Source organism: Triturus cristatus, chromosome 10 (genome assembly GCF_964204655.1).
Source record: "Triturus cristatus chromosome 10, aTriCri1.1, whole genome shotgun sequence".
Classification (NCBI taxonomy): Eukaryota; Metazoa; Chordata; class Amphibia; order Caudata; family Salamandridae; genus Triturus; species Triturus cristatus.
The window spans coordinates 384345744-384368474 of NC_140593.1; the positions used below are offsets into that span (position 1 = coordinate 384345744).

The 22731-nt window shown below is 42.4% G+C and overlaps 1 protein-coding gene across 1 annotated transcript in view; it reads left to right on the plus strand.

Annotated features, from left to right (window-relative positions):
* The window catches only part of SKAP2 (src kinase associated phosphoprotein 2), a 487916-nt gene that overhangs the window by 420365 nt on the left and 44820 nt on the right, over window positions 1-22731 (plus strand). The window contains exon 11 of the mRNA XM_085631645.1: window positions 10432-10544. Coding sequence (XP_085487771.1) covers window positions 10432-10544 — 113 coding nt within the window. The remainder of the gene's footprint in view (window positions 1-10431; window positions 10545-22731) is intronic.

The following is a 22731-nucleotide window of genomic DNA, read 5'->3' on the forward strand; positions in this document are numbered from 1 at the left end:
AAAGTCCACACAAGCAAATGACTATAACGCAAGTACACGAGAGTGACCTTAAAGCTCTAGGCCCACTGTAAACTGACTATAGATATTTTCACAGACAGACAGACTGCACTGTCTGGTAAAAGAGACTTAAATGGAAAGGAGTAGAAACCAGTGGTAGGGTCAGTGACACATTGGTGGCCTTGCTTCCCCAGCCCTCTGCAGGTGGCTGCATGTTGACTGGGTGTTCTCCTCCAGGTCTTGTAAAGGAAATGAGTACCAGACATCTAGCTTGGCAACGATCAGAAACAGATCAATACTATTTTTATAGCATTGTCTTCCTCCTAAGGACCAAAACGAATTAATAAATAATAAAGGTCACGCCAAAGTGGTATGGGGTGGGACAGCATTGTGGGAATTAGCAACTGTACTAAAAAAACAACATTAATAGCTCTTTCATGAGTAGCCCAGGCATAGAATTTATTTATTTTTACAAATCTGTATTTTGTTGTATATTTATTAAAGAACAGGAAAAAAGTGGGTGATAAAAGTCCCTTCCATTAACGCATGCCCTCAAAGACCCTCTTCGGTTTGGGAGTCTGATATAGGATGGCAGCAAATAGTGCTGCATACAAGAATGCCTTAAAGCTGGAATCCAACGTTTGGATGCTTAGATAATTTATTAAAATCTCAGTTACAAGAAAATGAATACATGTGTTCCATGATGATCTGTTAACAATCTCTGTTGCGCTTTGTTGCCATAATTATAGTTTGTAGTTAGATGTGTACGTGGCGTGGGTATACAGATGTGAGTGGTGCAGATCACTAGAGCAGCTGTGTGCAATTTCAGAATTTTTAGGTCGAAGGCTTCCAAACAAGTACTGCTGTCTGGGTGCCAAAGACTTCTTGGGGAAATGTCAACAGCTGACCTGGAAATTAACTCCAGCCATTGGGCACCCTCCTATCACTTCTGCTGCCATGTTGCTTCGCCACCCTCCTGTTGCTTTCCCACCCTCCCTGATTCCACCACCTGTGTTCTTCCCTCACCAGCTCGTGTTCTAATTCAGATCGGTAAACAAAAGAAAAAAAAGTGTGCAACATTTTGTAGATGTGTGTGCTCATGCTTAATGTGTGTGCCTACAAAGTGACTCAGCCGGGCGAGTAGGATTTTACTACAGCCTTGTACGCAGGGACATTGTGCAGTATGGTAAAATCACTGGCAAAGCCAATAAATCCCAAAGATGAGGCTTACTGGCTTTGGCAATGCTTGTTAAGTGATATAATCTGTATTTTGGTATTTCCTGTAGATAAGCATCCCAGACTAGATCTAAAAGTAATGGTTATTTATCCGCTAAACATTAGCATGTTCAAAAGGCAGGTCTATACGTTTTGCTAGAGGAGATAAATTTATGGGGAAAACTTTATTTACATCTAATTAATGAGCGAGGATTATGTTAATGTCCTTCTAAAAAAGGCTAATGAACAGTCTAGTATTTCATGGCAGATTAATTAACTCGTTTTAATCATTTACATGGCAGTCACCAATGGTTCCTTAGGACCGCTGAGAGGCAGGTTTGCAGCCTCAGAGCGCCATTTGCAACAGGCCGAAAGCCATAACAAAGGGAAAGTGTAAGAAGTGGAGCCATTCGTCATCATTAGAGGTAGCAATTTCACAATGCATCAGGGACAGGAAGTCGTGTGAGGGAGACGGTGTGCACTCCCTGCAGACACTGGCTGGCTGCTTAGACACTGTGCGACTGTCAAAAAGAGGTGAAATTAGCAAATGGGAACAGGAACTGGCTATGAAGGAGCATACGCTGGTGAACTCTGACTAGCAGGGAGAATTAGTAATTATTGTGGTATTGTTTGTACTTTCAAAGACCTAATACATTCAGTGGTCTCCCTTCCAAGGCACCATGTCACAGAGACGTACCTCTGGTATGAGGGTATTGCTCAGCATTCCAACTACACTGTTGCCAGGATGCGGCTTCCCTAGTCAGAGTAGCCATTACGTTCCCTACCCCTCTCTACCCCTCCCAAGCAAGATGCTTTATGAAGCATGGCTCCACTTCCAACATAGTTATTCATCACATCCTACACCCCTACAATGACGCTAACCTCTGCTATTGAATACTTCATAACAGTCAATGTTGATTTCTTTTCATTGAAAAACTATGTCTGAGCATCAAAGGCCCAATTCACAAAACATTTTATTTGCACAATACAATGGTCTTGTTAACAAACATACGGAAGAAGTCGTACCTGATATATATGTAATTACGATCCCTTACAATGGCAAAATCTACCTGCATCTCTGTAGTGTTGTATGCAATTCTAACACACATTTTGCCCTTGTTGGCATGATACGCCATTCTACAACCGTCCTTTCGCAATTATATAGGGATTGTAATTGTATTGCTCTTTGTAGCCCAAGTGGGCAGACTCTTCCTCTTAAATCCATCGTTGAACAACTGGAAACACCTTCAACCCGTGAGATTCAACAAAGTGAATTAACTGTTGGAGATATGAATTTTATGCTGGTATTGAGAGATCTGGACACTGAAACAACTATGTCAGAGCTGAAACGCATTGGAGAATGCCGAAATAAAGTAATTTTGAGCCAGCTACACAAGGCGTCATCATCCTTTATGGGAAAAGGAACATTGGAGTAAAGTTACGGGACCTACCCCTGTGAGGTCCAAAGAGGCGATGCGACTCTCGAGTGGAAGGCAGCGGTATGCGCACAGGAGAGTGTGTGGAAGTAGCAATTCACCGCTGCCCCCCCCAACACGCAGGCAGAAGATGCCGAGGTGCCCGTGAGATCGTGAACAAGGTATTGTGTAATACCGAAACGCGTTGATCGTGGTTTGGTGCCTATGTTCCCAGTACTGGAAGGGAGGAAGTAAACCCAAAATTGCAATAACTCGATGAGAGTGCGGCTCATTAGTCCTTTTCGACGTGGGGAGGATTGTGAGATATATAAAAATATATACACAAAGATTCTCGCCACGCCAACCATCCAAAGGACGAAAAAGCAGACCCAGAGTAAGTGCAAAGCAGGTTTATTCCAGAAACGCCCGCACCTCCGCCATTACGCATTTCAGCCTCCAACGAGGCCTTGATCACATGATATATAACATCTTCGCTTACTCAGGCTTGTCGAACACTCGGCGGGTGCTTCCAGTGGCGGGGGGTTGACCGCATCTGTTACACAACAACTACGAATTGTGGAGCACTCTCTGGAGTTTAGGGTGATTTTATTGCTCAAATGCATTTCGGCATAGGCCTTCTTCAGTGCGTAAAATCATTTCAATTTGGCACAGCTTGCGTTCTTCTTTTAAGTTTTCATTATGTTCCCTATTGGTGGAGTTTGGACCAATCATAGGGCGGCATTCCAGTGTGTGGAAAATATCTATGGCAACATGGAAAGGCATATATATATATATATATATATATATATATATATATATATATATATATATATATATATGATTTTATTTTGAGAGATAGAGTACCAGCACTTCTGAAGAGTGACCTAATACTTTTGATTGGAGAGTATATAGTGTAAATCAAGAAGAAAAAGCCTTGGCTATATATATATTAGCACTGTACTCCTCCTCTGATACGAAAAGCCCATGCCAGCACTCCAGTGACTGAGTAATGAGATATGTATTAACAATTCGTGGTTTCAACATGTTTCGGCTGTGACATACAGCCTTGTTCTTGTCTTAACTGAGACCCTCCTAAGGAGAGACCTGACACCTTTCACATGTGTTATAGTATACTGTGCAGGGTAACACCATGTCTACTGGGGGGTATCACCGTTTCCTCAGGCAGTCAAGAAGGAAACTAACTAGAGCTTTGCAATGTCCAGCCCCACGTCAAGCACTGTGCTTGTACTGTGGATGCTTCTTATGGACTAGCAAAAGAGTTACAATTACACCTTGAGAATTTAGTGTTAAAAAGGCCTTTGTTTCTGGTTCCACAGACATCCCAATAGAAATTACGCAGTCGGAAATTGCGGTGGAACATTGATGGCCACAGTTCGGATAGAATCGGAAATCCTTTGAACAGAGTGAGACTAATTAGCAAGATAAGAAGATGCACAAGTTTAACTTTAGATGAGTTATTGCTAAATATATATTTATTAAATGACCATTTGTAGTCTCAATGACAGACTGAGAAGTACTGTATTCTAGTCCAGAAGCGAAGTGGCAAAGCCTGCTACTACCACCAGTGAGATCAAATTATTAGCAGGAGCTTGTGCAATAGAGACACCCCTGTCCTTTGCTACCAACTTATGAGAAGCAGACATGGCTTTTGGAACAAGTGAAGAAACTGAGTTGTTCAGAAAAGAGTGTAAATTATACCCAGATAAACCCCTGATCTTCTGCTGAAGAATGAGGGAATCAGTCTCTTTTCCCATAATGCTCTATCACATGCCTGAGGAGGATTGGAAACTACACAAAATGGGGAAGAACTTTCCTTTTCGTCCTAGGCACAAAGACAGAGGTGACTTAGTCAGTAGTCATCCAGTCTAAGAGGTGGTCAGCAGTTGTCCTATGTGAATCTTCACATGTAGTGCGAGGATCATATGACAAAATTGGTACGTGCCAGGATTGTTCCCATACATATGGCCTTTTGAGTCACAGGTGGGAATAGAAAACTATGGTGCGTATCTATAAGGCAGACTCTGTCTTATACTCCTTTGGTATGGTCCATGCATTGGCACAGACATGAGATCGCAGCCACATGATTGGAGCATCCCCCCCCCCATCCTCATGCATGACACCCAAACTCCACACGTAGGCCACAATATAAGCCCTTCTTCTACCAAACATGCGTAATAAATCAAGGTAGCCGTTTGGCCCACCTCTGGAGAGCAGGTTGGGTCTTCAAAGGGGTATGAAACTGCATGTTTTACATAACACTTCATAATGCACTACTTCTGTTTCTGTAAATAGTGGATGTTACTATTAGCCAATCCGATGGTGCTCAGTTTACCGACCTGGGCAGTACGAAAAGCTGAATTAGCCTTGCTGGGTTTCAAATTCTGAATTACTACCGCTTTCAGTAATGAATGTTCAACTCACTGAGCCACCCTCTAATGCCACAATCCAAAATAATAAATCTCTATGGACAGTTTTGATCCAGCGTGCCTCCAACATTCAGCCTGTCATAGAATTGAAAAGATGGCGTCCAGATACAGCTCACCCTCGCGTGCATACGCTATCTGGTCAGTGTACGCAAAGTGGAAATTGGTTATCATATTAGTATCTTTGACATTCTCCGTGAATTAAATCATCATAACCCAATTAACGGGGAATTAAAGCAGGAAACATCTCCAGCTGCAACAGAGGCATCCAGTCTGTTTTGCAGACGCTCGTGGGGCTGAGCTCCCGGGGGACGGCGCGTGATGGGCACGTGACACCGCATTTATCACGCTGTCACTCTGACATTATGGAGTAAGGGGGACTGGCTAATCCATCAGCTAATGGGCTGTGAGGCAGGTTTAACAGTCCATGTCCATTGTCTGCATGCCCCGGGAAGGCGGGGCGTGTCACAGGCGCCTAGAGGGCATGTTTTCCGTGGGCTTCGTGACCCTAGATTGGAACGATGAGATGCGTAACAGGAGGGGTTTCGAAAAGTAGCGTTAACCATGTTGGAGTAAGATGCAGTAAAATTAATGTTCCAGTGTAAAATGCCGAAATGCTCATCTCCTAACACAACCCTACGTTTGAAAAGACTGTCCTTTGGGAGAATTATTGTGTATACGACTGCGCAGAATAGCTTTAATGAGAACAGCGAACATGTTTTGGGGAAAACATCAACTGAGTTTATGATAAGTGCACTCCTGGACCTACATGTCTTAACATATTCATCTGGGTCTGGTCTCTGTGTCTAAACCATCCCCTCCAGGCATATGTTTGACCTCATGTTCACAGGTTCGAACTCCAGGGGCTCTACTCGGCCTTTTATCCTTTCGAGTTTGATAAAATGATGTCCACTGAGTTGGGTAAAAATATAAATCTGTTATTCAGTAAGAAGATGCCCCAAAGTGGTGAATATATGTTTTTCATATACATGTGCTATGTTATTTATGTTGAGGAACAGACTGGCATATTTGATGGAATGGCCGAACCTTGAGCTCATGTACCCGAGGCAAGTGTGAACATGTGGGATCAGAGAATGCAGGCCCTATTCAAAACGCAATCTGATTTTTACTTTGTCACTTTTGCTAAGATTTATGATGCCAACCCTAATTTAAATGGATTCAGACTCACTCCTGGTAAAGTTATGATTTTCATAACTCTCCTGGCACCCGCCAGTATCACTTAACGCTACGACTGTGAATTGTTCACATTGTGCAGATTCCGAAGGAATGCGGGGTGCAAGTGAATCTAGAGAGATATTTTCAAGTGACAGGAAGTCAGCCTTTACTACCTTCTTAAACGGCGGGAGTATTCGCAGGTGTAGTGTTGTCTTACAGTGCGGTGGAGTCAGGGTTGATATAAAGAGATGCAGCACATGTGCTATGTGGGTGGCTGGGCTGGGTGGTGCAAGGAGGTAGATAGAACACATGGCACAAGCTAGACAGCAGATGTTGCTGGTAAAGAAGGTGGCACCAGACCATGAACTGCCATCAAGACCAGGCCCAGGAACTTAAAAAAGACGCTGTTGATCTTGTGGCGGGCAGGAGGTGCGTGGATCTGGGCAGCTCCTGCAGAGGGTGCATCACAAAATGGACTTTCTCTGGGAGGGCGAATGCACACTGGGGAAGACTAAGAAGGAGGCCAGTACAGCAGTCAAGTCACCAGGGAGGTGATCTGTGTTTTGGGTCAATGAAAGAAGCGGTGTTGCCAGATTCTATCTATATTGGACATGGGAGAAGGTATGAGGGTGAATACCTTGCCTCGGATGTCAGTTGCAATTGGCAGTCAAAACCTAGACTCCTGGCTGAGGATGATGAGGTGCGGACTTCATGGGGGGGGGGAGAGATGGGGGATATAGTAGTGAGGGTGTAGAGGATGAGATAAAGAAGATGATTCAGGTTTTGGCAGAGATCAATCCGAGGGTGCTCAGGGCTGGCCCATGCCAAGGTGGGGTTTTGAAGGTGAGCAGGAAAAGGCAATCTAAGAATGGCTGGTGAATAAGTGCTAGAAGAAATTAAATGTTTATAGTATCACTGAGAGATGTTATTATATATAAAGAGAGGTAACGAGGGGCCAGAGGTTTGATTGATGGTCAAGCGTGAAGAGGTAGTGAAGAAGTGGCAGGATAGATAAGTGGCGACCCACACAACGGAGCAATGCTGGCGAAATCCATCGAAGAGAGAGTGACCGTGATTGCAGGTGGCTGATTGTGTGCAAGGTGATACACTGGTCCAACAGAATAAAGAGAGACAACGTGGGTTTTTGATGAGCATATTCTATTTGCTTTGTTCACTATTATGCAAGCAGTACAACTTGTGTGTACTAGTGAAATCTTTATACATATGCTAACTTGTAAGAATTAAAGGAGTTAAACACAAAATAAGGTGGCAAGTATGACTCAGAGAATTTATCAGATGATCAAAACAATATACCAGTTTGTGTTACAATATATATGAAGAGCTGCCATTTGGTATTTAATTATGGGCCATTTTAATATACTGAATATCTGATCTCTTATCTTTTTTAAAATAACGTTTTATAGGTTTTATATATTTGCAAGAAATTCACAGAGGAGGCAAACATTATGACATGAACATAAGATCGCTTACCTTTCATCGTCTCTGGTTTACAATCTGAAACCAAAACCTGCCTATTTACTTGTCGACCTATTTTCTTGATAGTTCATTATAAGACTTTCTCAATTCCCCTGGATGACACTGCGAGCCTTGTATACACATTCTTCTGAAAACTATGATATGTATTTGGAATCATATATCTGTTCTTGTTGTGTATGACTGTCAGTGAATGGCAGATTCTAAATCAAGTTATTCACCGCTATGACGATGCAACAGTGAGCAACAAATGTTTTTTCCCACTGTTGCTACATCATTAAGGAATGTTATGCTACTCTGACAGGCTGTCTGAGAGCCTGCCAGTGCAGTGCTGGGGAGCAGAGACCTCAGCTTCCTTAGAGGGTGGCCAGGGGGAGGGAATGCACAAAGGTGGTGGGTGGCAGGTGCCTCTTTATATTTGGGATAGGGAGGCGAGGCTATGTTGTGTCTGGCTTCCCCATTATTCCAGTGTCCCTGCTGAGAGGTTGAAAGAAGGGACAGATGTAGTGGACGGGCTATACATCAAATTATAGATGGGTAATAAGTGAATAACAGGGGCGTCGCCCCACTGGCTCAGAGCAAGCAGCGCAAAAATAAAACAATATTTGATTATCATTTTATTTTTAAGCAGCTGGTTCAGCCAGTATGGGCAGGGAGGTGCGGGGCCGCGGAATGGGAGGGGGTAGGAGGAGTGCTATATGCACTCTTTAAGTGCACATATGTGTTTGGCCGGCCGCCACAGGCCGACCAAAATACACATGTGCACTTAGGTTTCTCCAGCCCGGCTGCATTGAGCAGCTGGGCTGAAGAAACCCCAAAGACTCACTGACCTGAAGAAGCGTCTTTTCAGCCCGCTCAGGCCAATCCCTGTCTGAGCAGCGCGGGGATTGGACAGGGAGTCTGATGCTGCCCCAGTGCCTGCTGAAACAAGGAAGAGGAAACACCAGGCGCGACACGGGACGCGACCAGCAACTTAAGGTATGTTTTTTCTTTTCTATTATTTTGCCCCCCCTCCTCCGCCCCACTACCTTTTATAGGTAGCGGCCGCCACTGGTGAATAACAGGGCTGTTTTTCACCGAGGGGTTACAATTCTATAATGCTATAAATTACTTGTGATTATTCCTCGATTTCCTCCCTTTGTTACTCTTGCTTATCAAAGATCACATAATTCATTTACTAGATTTCCATATGCATTTAAAAGTTTATGTAATGTATGAATGTATCCGTAAATGAAAAGCACTATAAAGAACTTTCTCTATTTACTGTGTGGTCTGGAAAACACAGCTAAATAGCCCACTCTCCTGTGTTTTGATTTGCTGTACAGTGTTTCTCATAGCTCTCACGTTTCCCAGTTTGGTGCATGAGTAACTCAAGTCCAGGATTTTCTTTTAATTCTAATTAAACAGGACTACACAAAAACCATAGACTGGATGGGCTACTTGTACATGGAACTGGGTAACTTGAGCATTCTGTGTTTTTAAATGTGAAGGGCTGTGCTGCCCTTGCAGCTAGATCCAAGCTATTCGTGTATATAAATGTAAAACATGATGTCAAATAGTAAACTATATTTCACTTCTAAGTATATGTAATACACAAAATACAGACTATATCTTGCTCTAAGAGCACTTTCTGTCAATCTGCACGCAAGGGTGGGCATCATTTTGAAAATGAACTTTGTTCATGCATAATAACTTCAGAATAATTGACGATCTAGGACTCATCACTGTGTACATCAGGACTATGGAAGTAGAATTCCATCGGCAATTTTCTAAACTCTCTTTTTGAGTCTCTCTCTCTCTCTCTCTCTCTCTCTCTCTCTCTCTCTCTCTTTCTCTCTCTCTCTCTCTCTCTCTCTCTCTCTCTCTTCCCCCCCCCCCCCTCGACGGAGCTGTTGTTAAACCCCGTTTTCGTGACAATCCACATTGCAGTGGTATCATTTACACCATATTTATAAAGAAAATACCATGTCTTAAGTGTGATGTAAATCAAAGTGAGAGCAGGGTTCCTGTTATTAAGTGGTGCAACTGGAGTCTTGTAAACACTTCTCCCCACAGACCTTTTTTAGCTCAGGATAAAAAATGAACCTCTCATTCGGCAGTTTTGGTGCCTGGCTCATCCCTAAGTGATTCAGAAGTTGATTTGTACAAACAAGAAGCTAGATCACCACACCGATGCCACACAAGTAGGAGGTGTCTGGCTGGTTAAAGGAAAGTTTGAGGTAGCAACACTGGCTTCTTTTTTGGTACGATGAGGTATAGAAACCATGCATTAAAAATGGAGCTCAGAAAATTCTAAAATCATAAAGTCTGGCCTCCAGACACTTTGAGACTTCAAAGGCAAACATTCTGTTTGTAGCTGTCAGGATTGTTCTGTTCCATCAATATGACAAATCATGGCACCCCAGTGAGGAGCAGAAGTAAACCATATATTTACCAGATGAGCTTCAAATTGTGCTTTCTTATAAATGTACTGCACCTCAGAATGAAAGTTGCAGCAGATAGAAATGCAAACATATTTCAGGTCTGGGTGCTGGTATTCTTAAAATCAACACCACGTTAGATATCTAAAAAGTAGGCAGTTCCATATGCATCAGAGTAAAAGCTCAGTTTAACTATGGCAATGTGGCCTTAGTATCAGTTTATAAATAGACACTCACCAACATTTAATATTTCTTTTTTTTCTTTTTCAGTGAATAAAAGTACTGATTATGCAAATTTATACCAAGGCTTGTGGGACTGCTCAGGGGACTATCCTGATGAGTTGTCATTTAAGCATGGGGATACCATCTATATTCTCAACAAGGTATGTCAGAAATACCTGATTGGTGTGGAAAGATATGATGTATGTTCTCATGTTTCATAGTTAATGTTAAGATGACACCTCTATGTGAAACTGTCTTTTTTTACAGAACAAGAAGCAATTGCTGTGGAATGTAAATATCAATGTCCATTTCATTTGTACATACTTTGTTCATTGCTTCTCCCGCGTAACCTTTCTGAAAGAGTGCATTGGTGTAGAATGATTACATTACCTGGAGAATGGACGAGGGGAAACCCATTTACACCAAATTTCAAAGGCAGTGCGAGCTGAATTCATGGACATAGGGCCACAAGTATCAAATTTGGGAATTGCGATGACCTAGTAGCGATTTTCTGCAAATCGCAATTAGGTAATCGCTATTACAAATGTATGAAACTCCAAGAGTTTCATATACCGATTCCTAGTGGGTCGCAAATTGACCTACCTCATTAATACTAATGAGATAGATCACAATTTGCAACCCCCTAGGAATGGCTAAAATCACAGGGATGGTGATCTGCTGGGGTCAGCAAACCACCATGTCCCTTGGGGACCCCTTCCCATTTGCGAATGGGTTACCACCTGCTTGAAGTAAGTGGTAAAATGCAAATGTTTTGCCACCACATTCACGGTCACAAAATATTCATACATGCTGTTAGGATTCGGTATTTGGAAGGGATGCCCTAAACACGCCCCTTCCTAATACCGAATCGCAAAATAGGGTTTGATACATGTAAAAAGCCTTTGTTGCGTTCGCAAACGGACCGATTCTGCAAATCGTCCCGTTTGCGAACACAAAATTGGTTGATACATGTGGCCCTTAGTCCTCATTAAGGTATATAAAAAACATGGTCTTCCATAAAAATGTATGAAAAATCATTCAGACCTCTGTAAGAGCGACTTTGCTTCCAGGATATATCAGATGTCTTATCTTATAAATGAGTTTAGAAGTCACAAGTACACAGGTGAGGTATTAAAACAGTATTTAAAATGAAAACACTATTAGTTATGGTTTTAGAAAACCTTACTACATTACAAAGTACATTAACTAAAACAGATACAATACTGCCAAAGTGACTGCACATTTCATATAATTCAACATGCTTAACACCTCACAGTTTTGCTATTTAACTTGTTGCTTTTAGTCTCCTAGAGTTTTTTTTCTAGCCCAATTAATAAAACATGCAACAGAGACCTCTAGGAATATGAAAACATATAAGAGGGTATCCTACATTATCTAAATTATTGTTTTTATATTAGAGCTTGGTATACATCAGGAGTCATTATTATGGTCCAACCACTGTCCAATTGGAAAAGCAGAGTGGGAGAAATGCAGGAAATATAGAAGAGATCAATATATAGGGCATTACAAGGCTATTGAAAAAATATTTATATTTCTCGATGCTCACTTTCCGGGTTCAATCAATTGCCTTATGGTAATGGTTGACTTTAATTTTTATCGAATGTTTTGCAAATAATGAAGTAAAAAATAAGAATGCATAAAACAAGGACCTTTTCTGCCATTTACAGATCAGCAGGAAAAGGAGCACAGCAACATCCTAATGTAATTAACTAATTCCTTCTATGCTGCATTACATTTGTGGATGACTAAACTATGTAGTAGCAAAACAAATAACAGAAAAAAAGGATTGGGAAAGGGCAGCTCCTTAACATGGGCTTTTAACGAATGAACAAGAGAGGATGTATGGTCTGGTGAGGGTTAGCATCTCCTTTGCAATCTTGAGGGCTGTATTAGGCCCATCTGTTGTCACTTCACTTACAACACGTTTCAAAATTAATCATTGGAGATTCATTGAATAACTTTTCAAACATAACATTATGTTTTACGTAAAGCGGTGCCTCATACAATTTCTACTTATTTCAAATTGTGGTTCACTTTATATAGAAATAAATGAAAGCCTTGAACACTTTAAAAACAAGCATTGGAAATGCAGTAGGTCTCGCATTTGCCTGAGTTAGAGCTATTGGCTTTGTAAATGACAAGGTTTTTTACCTATGTGTTATGGAGTGTATGTATGTGGTGTGTAGTGCAATTATGCGGGATTGATTGGAATTTTTAGTTGTGGAATTGTGTGGTGTGGAATTGTGTGGTGTGGAATGGATTTGTCTAGTGAAATTACATGGTATGGTGTGCAGTGAAATTATGTTGATAGTAATTATATGGTATTTAGTGTACTAGAATTATGTTGAGTGGGATTGTGTGTTATGTTATCAGATTTGTAAAGCGCATGGCTGCCCCAGCGATGGGGCTTCCCAGCGCTGGATCCGCAGAAAAAAAGACTGAAAGGCGAGACAGAGGAAGCAATCAAGGGAAGAGCCAAGTCTCGATTGCCTTCCTGAACACCTTATAGTCTTGTAAGTTCCTGATAGTGCTCGGGAGAGCATTCCAAAGAGATGCAGCCAGAACACGCAACGATCGACCGCCCCCCCGGGCTCTTCTGACACGGGGGTGCATACCAGAAGTTGCTGCGTTGAGCGGAGGGCACGTTCCGGTATATCGGGGATGAGAAGATTGGTTAAAATGGAAGGGGCTTGGGCATGGAAAATTTCTGTGGGCGATGCACAGAGATTTGAATTGGATTCTTTTTTCCACCAGGAGCCAGTGTAGTTTATGTATGTATTTGGACGTGGGGCAAGACCGCGGGAGGACAAAGAGGGTACGGAAAGGATAGTAGACTGGACGATGACTTGGCGTGTTTGAAAGTCAAAGAACCTGAGCAGCGGCTTCAGACCACGTAAGAGGCCGAAGTAGCTGCCCGCCACTAATTTTGTCTGTGCCTGAAAGTGCGCTGTCCAACCACACACCCAGGTTTGTTACGGTATCCTTAGGTGTGGGAGAGACTCCCAGTGCCGTAGGCCTCTACTGGTCATTCCAAAGGTGTGTATCCCCGCCTACAAGGAGGATCTCAGATGTACTTGCATTCAGCTGCAAACAATTGGTTGTCATCCCTTCAGCAATGGTCATCATGTAATTTCGAAACTTGGTGATGTGTTGATCAGAGGTATTGGATAGCGAGATGACAAGCTGAGTGTCGTCAGCATATGAGACCACTAAAGGGCCTCTGCTTTTTCAACTTCTGCCAGGGGTTGAACATGGATATTAAATAATTCAGGGCTCAAAGCCGAGCCCTAGGGAACCCCATGGTGGACAGGCTGCTTCTGGGAGCCGGGAAGGAGGAGAGGCTACTTGAAAGGATCTGTCTGATAAAAAAGACACGAACCAGTTGAGAGCAGAATCTCCTAGTCCAATCTCTTGTAGGCGCTGCAGCAGGATTTTATGAGATACAGTGTCAAAAGCGGCACTAAGATCAAGGAGAATCAGTGCAGAGGGATGGCCTTCGTCTAAAGTGCTCCGCAGTTGTTCAGTCACAGCCAGCAGAGCAGATTCAGTGCTGTGGCTAGGTCTGAAACCATCTGCGCCAGGTCTAGGATGTTATTAGACTCTATAAATTCACTGAGGATAGAGTTGTTATAGGACTCTGTGACTTTGGCAGCAAAAGGGAGTAAAGAAATCTGGCAAAAGCTTTCAGGTTTGGAGGCATCTGAAGTAGGCTTCTTTAGCAGAGGGATTACCATGGCGTGTTTCCATGAATTGGGAGCAGTTGTTGAAGTAAGGGACAAGTTTATCAATTCGCAGAGCGTGGGAAGGAGTAAGGGTAAGAATTGTAGAATTGTGGAAGCTGATCAGGCTTAAAAGGATCAGTCCTGATTTAATTTTATGGCAGAGAGTCTGCCTCAACTTTTTTTAACAAAGAGAGTTGCTAAGGCCTCACATTGAGAGTTAGAAAGAGTAGTAGAAGCCCTTGCTGATGGTGGATATTTTATGTCATTTAGCAAAGAGAAAATACTTTTAGCAGGATTGTTACTGCTCATCATTTTTTCCGCTATATAGTCAGCACGTGACTTCCATATTAGTTTGTAATAGCTCTTGACAGCAGAACGGTATTGAGTTTTAAGATTAGGATCATATTTACATCTCCAGGCCCGTTCAAGAACTTTGCAGTCTTTTTTCATCTGGGACAATTTCTCGTTAAACCAGGGATTAGTGTAAATTCTGCGCCGAGATGTGAGTTTAGCAGGATGTGTTTATCAAGAGCCTGCGAGAGCCACTCATGGACACAACTGTCAACTACCTCAACATCACCAGGCAGGTGGGGCGTTTAAGAACATAGAGTGTCTACGAGAAGATTGGCGTTTAACTTATGCCATGGGCGTCTTAGCAGAAGGTCAGGGTGAGTGCGTGGTGGCGGATTCTCATAGGGCAGTACTATGGAAATGAGAAAGTGGTCAGTCCAAGCCATGGGAAGGGGGCGCAGGACTCTGAGGGAAGGTATGTTAGAGGATACTGGATCAAGAAGGTGCCCTGCCAAATCAGTAGAGCCGGGGACAAATTGCAGTAATTGGCAAGCAGCAAGAGCTACTAGGAAATCAGCAGTAGATCTGTTTTTTGCGGTCCTCAAGATGGAGATTAAGATCCCCTTTGTTATTAAAGTTGGCGGATTTAGTTGCCAGGATAGAAATGGAATTAGTGAGAGAATCCCTAAACTTTTTAGAGGGTCCAGGAGGACGATAGATAAGTAATCCAGTCAAAGTAAAATTGTGATTTACAAAGATTTTAAAGAGTCCACTTTAACTGTCCGCAACTAAGTCTTTTGTCAGGCTACAAGCGTAGATGATTTTATAAATGATTGCTATTCCTCCTCCCCTGCCTACCTCTCTGTTCAGTGTTTTTATTAGATACCCCTGTGGGAGTGCCATCTGTGGCTCAGCTACACTAGTGGGGGTAAGCCAAGACTCAGTGAGAGATTTTAAAAGCCAGAGAAGGGGGATTTGCAGCATGGCCATCACTTCTTACGTTATACCGGCAGTGGTTACAGCGACACAGGTGGTCAACTGAGCCCCAGACCTGGTTAATGCAAGGGTTCCAGGTGGTTCTCAATAGGAGAAGTTCCCTGGAAGAATAAACCAGTCTATTTGTGTCCAAAAGGGCAGAATGCCTGGAGCCAGCGGAGCGTCCGTGCTGCGACCGTACTGAAATGGCCGGGGGCACAACTGGCTCCTCTCAACCTTAAATCTGATTGGGCAAGGCCAATCTAGGGAGTAGAATTATGTGGAATGGTATTTTGTGTTGAGGAGTGGTATGTAGTGGAGTTTAATTATGTGGTGTGCTGTAGAATTGTGTTGCATTATGTGGAATTCTGTGGTGAGGACTGGATATATGTGGTGTGTTTTTGAGTTGAATTATGTGTTTTGGTGTTGAATTATGTCGTGTGGATAGGAAATGTGTAAAGCTGAATTGTGTGGCGTGGGACTGTGTGGATAGCTTTGCCTTTTGAAGACAAAAAAACAAATAGGTAGGATCTAAGCTATAGATTTGTGTTGTTGGGTGTAAAGAAAAACACAGGGATTGAAGCTGTCTATATAATTACTACTCACTGGGTCATACAGTCTGATTCAGGAATGCATGATTGCCTCAGGAAACATTTATGGACACATTCTTTAAAAAAGCCTCTGCGCCAGTAGGGATTCCAAAAGATAGACCATGGCCTTAAAGTCGACAAAGCAATTTTAATGTTAACTAAGTTGATCACCTCTCAAGGTTATTATGAATGCTTTTTCAAGTTGTGAGCTTTTGTGAGCTACACTAATGCACTCTGGGCGTTGTTGACTTGTTTTTATTCCCCTGAACTGGTTAGACTAACTTGCATGAAATCAATGTTTGTGTGTGAAAAGTTCAGGATTGGAGGCAGTGTTCCAAATGACCTGAAGTGAAGTGTTGGACTGAACCTCTAAAGATGACAACTGCATACAGAGGTCAAGCAGTGAATGGTCACAAACTATTATCTCTCACCACTAATAGAGTTGAGAGGGGTTTGGACAGGGGTCTTCCCCTGATTACCAAATGCTTCAGCTATGGTGCTACATGTTCAAGCAAATTCTTTCCAGGGACTCTTTTTGGGCTAAATGCAGAGCCCTGAAGAAGTCTTTACCATCCCTGAAAACACAAATAAACGGTGCTAATTATATTGGAGGGGGGGGGGATTATTTCAGAGGCAAGCAGGCTGCATAATGCTCTATGTAGAGGCAGCCTGGATGCGTGCCAGCACTATCGACTTTCAGCCTGACCCTGTTCTGCGTCTTCCCTGTTGAGGTCCCTATCTGAGTCTTGGCTCAGGATAGGGCCCTGCAAGGAAACAGGGAGATTGTGTTACTTTCAAGCCTATTATATGTAGCGCTGCAAGACAGTGCATCAGGGCACTTTGCAATGCAGGACGGGAGGACAAGGTCTCAACATGGATGTAGTAAAAGGGCATCTCGTACATGCCTCAAGTGTAGATAAATGGACAGATGGGAGAGCCAGACATCAGGCAGAACATTGGGAAACATTCTACTTGAAGAGGGTGTCTGAATTTTCCTACTCCACAAATACCACACAGTAACCTTGACAAGCTATAATTAAGTGTTCAGTGTACAACCAAAACATAAATATGGTACGTGTAGGTAAGAAAACATTGGTACAGAGCGTGGATTTCTATAACGTACAAATCTCCTATCAAAACACCTTTTGCGATCAATCAATTAGTATAATTGAGTGAGGGCAATATTAACCCTTAACATTACAGCGGTATGATATCACAGGTACCAGTCACAAAGCTGTAATTAAACAAGGAGGGGTTGCATAATGGGCCTGGGTACATTAGCTGAGGAGTTCTGGGCTGTGGGAGCAGGTGAGTGGGTTGTAAGGATTAGTGGGCAGGGCAGACCGGTGGGTCAGGAGGTTGTTTGAAAGGGGAGGCGGCAAGATGTGCGGTCAGTGGATATAGGTGAGAAGGGACTAGAAGGTAGTCCAGGGAAGGTGTATCAATTATGGAATGCGAGGGTGCCTTAGGATACACAGGAAGGGTGTAAAGATGGGCATACCTGCACCGCCGGCAGTCAGGGAGTTCGGCACCTTTCCAGGATACTGATGCCTGTGTTGTGTTGATACCTGCTATATCGCTCTTCTGCTGGGCCAGGAAAGCAGCAGCAGGGGTCTCCTCCGGGACCTCATTCCCCACCTCACTGAGCTGAACATGTGAAACTTTGCCATGGTGAGGAGGGCTGGCTCTGGTGCCCCAGGTGGGGAGAGAAGCCAAACAGATAGTTTAGCCCCGGGCGGAGAGCAGCCGAAACACAAGACTGCTCATACGGTCTTAGCTGCAAAGTTAGAAAATGGACTTGCCTTGGTTGCAGTCTGCAACTGATGACGGATCACAAAGCGGCCATTGTTGAAAAGAGTTATAAAAAGTGTGCACAAGGTCAGTTGTAGAATGTTGTGGAAATATTTCTACCGGAGGCCACATATTTTTATAATAAATTTAGATTCTACATCTGCTCGTAAACTTATCCCAGTGGGCAGCCGAGCACTGTGAAAGCGATCAGACAATGCATAGTAAAGCGCTATACACGTGCACAATATATAACAAAGCATTATACCACAATATTGCCTCTGTACGTGATATTTAAATATTGTGATGTGATGTAATACCCGTATAAAATGACCCTCCGTTCCAGAGCTGTACTGTCTGATTATTTTTTTATGGTGGCCAAGATTATAATTTTGCGACAATACGTGTTTCTAATATGAATGTGTCGTATTGTGGCATTAGTGCTACATGCATGTGAAGGTTATTTGGCTCCATTTATATTAGTATCCTTGGAAACCTTAATGAACCTAACATTGCTGTATAGGAGGTTTCGATGTGGATGGGTGGGGGCGAGCGGGGAGAGTGGCTGTGCTGCAGAATAATGTTGGTTCCTACCGGAGTTGTAAAAATAAGCCGGAGTCCAGCAGCGTGGAGTTTATATTACAAACGCTGCTTCCTCACGCCTCATCCTGAAAACCATTAGCAAAATATACAAAAAATGCAGAGAGCTGGGGAGCAGAGCACCAGACTAAGGGGAAGCGCTTGTGAAAAGCGCTTCTAAAGGAATAATAAAAAATAAAATAAATAGAGATGGATGAAAAGTGACGGTTGTTGAGCGGCACCGAAGAAAAGAAAGGCGTGGCTCGCCAGACTCTATTTTTTCTATATTTTATGCTTTTAGTAAGCAGCACAGCATGGCACCTGTGCCGCACTGCTTACTAAAAGCATAACATTTTGTAAAAATAGAGTTTGATGAGCTGCGCCTTTCGCTGGAGTGCGGCGAGGCACACACTTTAAAAATAAAGACACGCGGGCACCATTGGTTGCTTACTGAGATGAAAAGAAAGGCGATGGCCAATATTGTTAAACCGTGCTGTGCTGCCAAAGGAAATAAAACATACTTTATAAATAAGAATGTGCAAGTCGGGCAAACTGTGCATTTTGAAAATATCATGCGTGGCCACCATTGCTAATAAAAAAAATGAAACGCTAGGTAAAAAAATATATAATGGTGCAAAAATAGAGTTAGGCAAGCCACGCACAACAACAAAAAAAGTAGCGCGGCTGCCATTGTTGAAGTCCAAGCATGCTTCATTGTAAAACAAATCATTATTTTGCCGGAGAGGCATCCAACCACAGGCAGGCAAAAGTCATGTAAGAAAATAGTGCTGACAGACTGTAAATAAAACATACTGAATAACAACACATGTAAAATGGCCTCCTCATGGAAGGTAACCACAGAAGAGAGAGAGGTACTAAGGAGGGACTAATAAGCCTATTAACAAATCAAAAGCCAACAGTTACAAAGGACAGTGACAGCAGCCAGTTAGAAAGATGGGCGGAGAGTGGGTGGAGCTGTCAAGTTCATACCTGAATACAGCATGTCTAGAAGAGACAGCGCAAGACCTGCCTAGGCGAGACCTAAATATTAAATTACAGCTATAGTTTCAAAGGTTGCAACTTAAAACACACCTACCTTTGACATATTTAAGCTCAATGAAGTCTTCATCCAGTATTGTGCTGTCGAGGAGCAGGAAAAGGCGTTCTGGTGGGAAGTATGAAAATTGAATTCCCTGTTGTGTAAGACATTAGTATTTTACCTGAGAAGTAAAGGTGATTTAATTAAGATACGTAGACAAGTGTATGTCACTGCATTATTTACTCATGCAGGTTTTCCACTGAGTTCATTTACACCAAACAAAGAGAAAACCTATTGCAGTAGATTTTTGACTTTTCGAACCTGCACTCTGTGAGTCGTGGCCAGTGTCTTTTTTTTTTTTTGATCCACACTTTGTTTGCTAATAATTCGATAATAGCTCTTTTAGGATTAAATATTCTATATGTGTACGTGCTATTGCCAAGTGGAGGCTTCTTTTGATCTTTATGAGCCATTTTAGCCATAGGGGTTGGCACAAGCTATTTTCACTGTGGTAAACATAGGCAAAAAATGCCAATTTTGCTCAGCTTGTTGGAACTTTTACTGGACCATCTCAAATGTGTGTGCATTCTGTACACCTCGGCCTCAGAGTAACTGTAGTCTCTATCCCTTTATTTCTGGATTTTCTGCCATTTTTCTTATCAAGCTGTGCTTGCAAGGAAAGACAAAAGAAATAGGAATTGGAATTAAACTAAGGATCTGGAGAGGAGTAAGAACCGGAGAACCGAGGTACCGATGCGCGGCAGCACTGGAGGAGCAAGTGCTGGGTAGGGAGTCTAACAGCATCCTTGGTTCAAAGCAACAGTACTCTCCACAGTAACTTTAAAGACAGATTTGCCTGGCATATAGAGCAGTGCAATAACTTGCAAAGTTTGCATTCATGCAACAGTGCTTTTGGTATCTCACTAAAGTTTAATGGTGATTAACTTGGTCAATGGATATAACATTTCATCAGCCTTGAGAACCCTCCTTGCTGTTTAGGGTAGACTATTTAAAAATGATATGTGAATCATAGTCATATATCCCTGTCCTTCTTGTCTTTTAGAGTATTATATATATGATTATGTGAACAAGGCAGTCATGCCAAAACACGTTACAGCGATATCAATTAAAAGAAGTGCGTAAAAAGCATTGAAGTGTCGTACCTTGTGTTGGTTTCCGATTTATATTTGGAATTTGGAACTGGAGGGAAAAAAAAAATATATATATATATATATATGTGTGAATCACATGAATATACGTGCTGTCTTCCATACTGTATTCATTTGTCACTCGTTACATACCAACCTCATGGTCTTTATCACAACCAGGTTGAACCTATCCTAATGTAGCATTTGTATACTATATCTAGCATATCTTGTCAAAATGGTTTTGCTCCTCAGAAAATACAAATATTAAAAAAGAAAGTTTTAAAATTATTTAAAAAATTGAAAAATAACCCTACTAAAAGTAGCATTTTTTCACCCAAAGATTACTTTTCGAAGAAGAGTGTTTTTCTGGTTAAATTCTTCAAAAACGTTTTTGTAGCACTTTGCAACTACATGTGAGATTTTGAGAGTTGACAAATTCAGCTTTGCATAGATCCACATTTTTATTTTGCCCGCTCTTAGAGCATATCTTTGCCAGGAAGCGAGTGCTTCACTTGCCTCAGTACTTCACTTGTTCTTGCAATTTAACCTGAGGGAGGACAAATGAAGAGGAGGGTCGTAAGACTATGTCAAAAAAAGATCTGAGACAAACACACCTGTCCCTCACAATCAATATCACATAATCAAATACTCAGTAATACAGTTGATGCAGAAAAAAGAAAAGGTAACACAGAACATCAATTACGTGAGGTAGACTTTGATCTGAAGACCCTGGAATTCAGAAGAGGAAAGGATCGTCCGGATGTTCACATGAACCAACCCTCCCGATAGAATGAACCCGCTGTCCCGAAGGGAGGGCATTGCTTATGTTGGCGGGGAAGAGCAGTCTCACACCCAGTCTGTCTGAAGATAATGCAGAGAAGCTCAGATGTAGAGGAGCAGTCGGTAATGATGGATACAGTGAATTTGAATTTCTGTTTTACTTGTTATATCACACTGTGATATTATTTTAAACCTCTTGTCAGAGGTATAAGAAGTATGTTTTTTGAAGTTATCTCACTTACATGACATTGGTGATGCCCGGCATCACCAGCACTGCTGGTGTTGCTCATCCTGAACAGTTTCTTCATGCTGGTGGCTGGTTGTGGGTATCTCTAATAGGGATCCCTTCAAGGAGGTTGAGTTCTACAACTCACCCCAACTCCCAGGAATGTGCTCCCTAAATTTACTCTTCCCTGCAGTGGAACCTCTCAGCATGTCGGTGGAGCCCACAAATGTCTGTGGGCAGACTTTGGAGTGTGTGTGTGTCTCGTCTCCCCCCCAGCAGTAACCATACCATGGCCAGGTTGGGTCTTAAGATCTCCTCTAATATCAAGTCTATTGCACGGATAGGACATGACATATCTAGCGGCATTTGTCTTTTCTACTAGACACACGGTGATATATTTAGTATCGTGTTTTACTTGTCATAGCTTTGAAATTGCTTTGGGACAAATTCTAACATATTGTTTTAACTGTGATGGCACGTGAATAAACACAACCGTATTTACATAACATAAGAAGCTGTGGGTTAATTCACAAAACAATTATGAGTGCAGGCGGGAGTACTACAGGAGTACTCTTTTACGTGCTTTCACATGCCTTTGTGAATTGGCCCTGCAACATCCAACTTCCTATTACTAAAAGTGTAAAGAGTGCGCAGTCCTTTCTATGTGTACTAACTGTATACGAATATCCCCTGGTTAGATATTTTGTGACCAATTCACAAAGGCATGTGAGAGTCAGGGGTGACGCAGGCCTGCCTGCAGCCTCTGCGGTGCAAGCGGCCTCCACCATTCAGGGAACTCCCATTCAGCCCCAGGCACATATATTATATCCTGACGCATGGGAGCCACAGGGATCCCTCCCTGCATTCAGCAAGGCCGCCCCATCATGTTGTGTTACGCCCCTAGTGAGAGTATGTAAAAGAATACTACAGGAGTACTACTTTAATACCAAAATGCATTTGTGACTAGGCCCGTTTATTCAGAACCCGAGGAGAAATATATGCACATTCACTCATGTATTACTAATTCAAATTCCAGGTTATTATCACAGTATGGAGCTATATGGCGCCACTTTTACTTCATCTTAGGTTTCCTAAAAGCTGATTCATGTTTCTAAGATTGTAACATAACAACAAGCTTAACCTGAAGTGCTCATCACGTTCTAATTAAACACCTTTGTGTGCACACGAA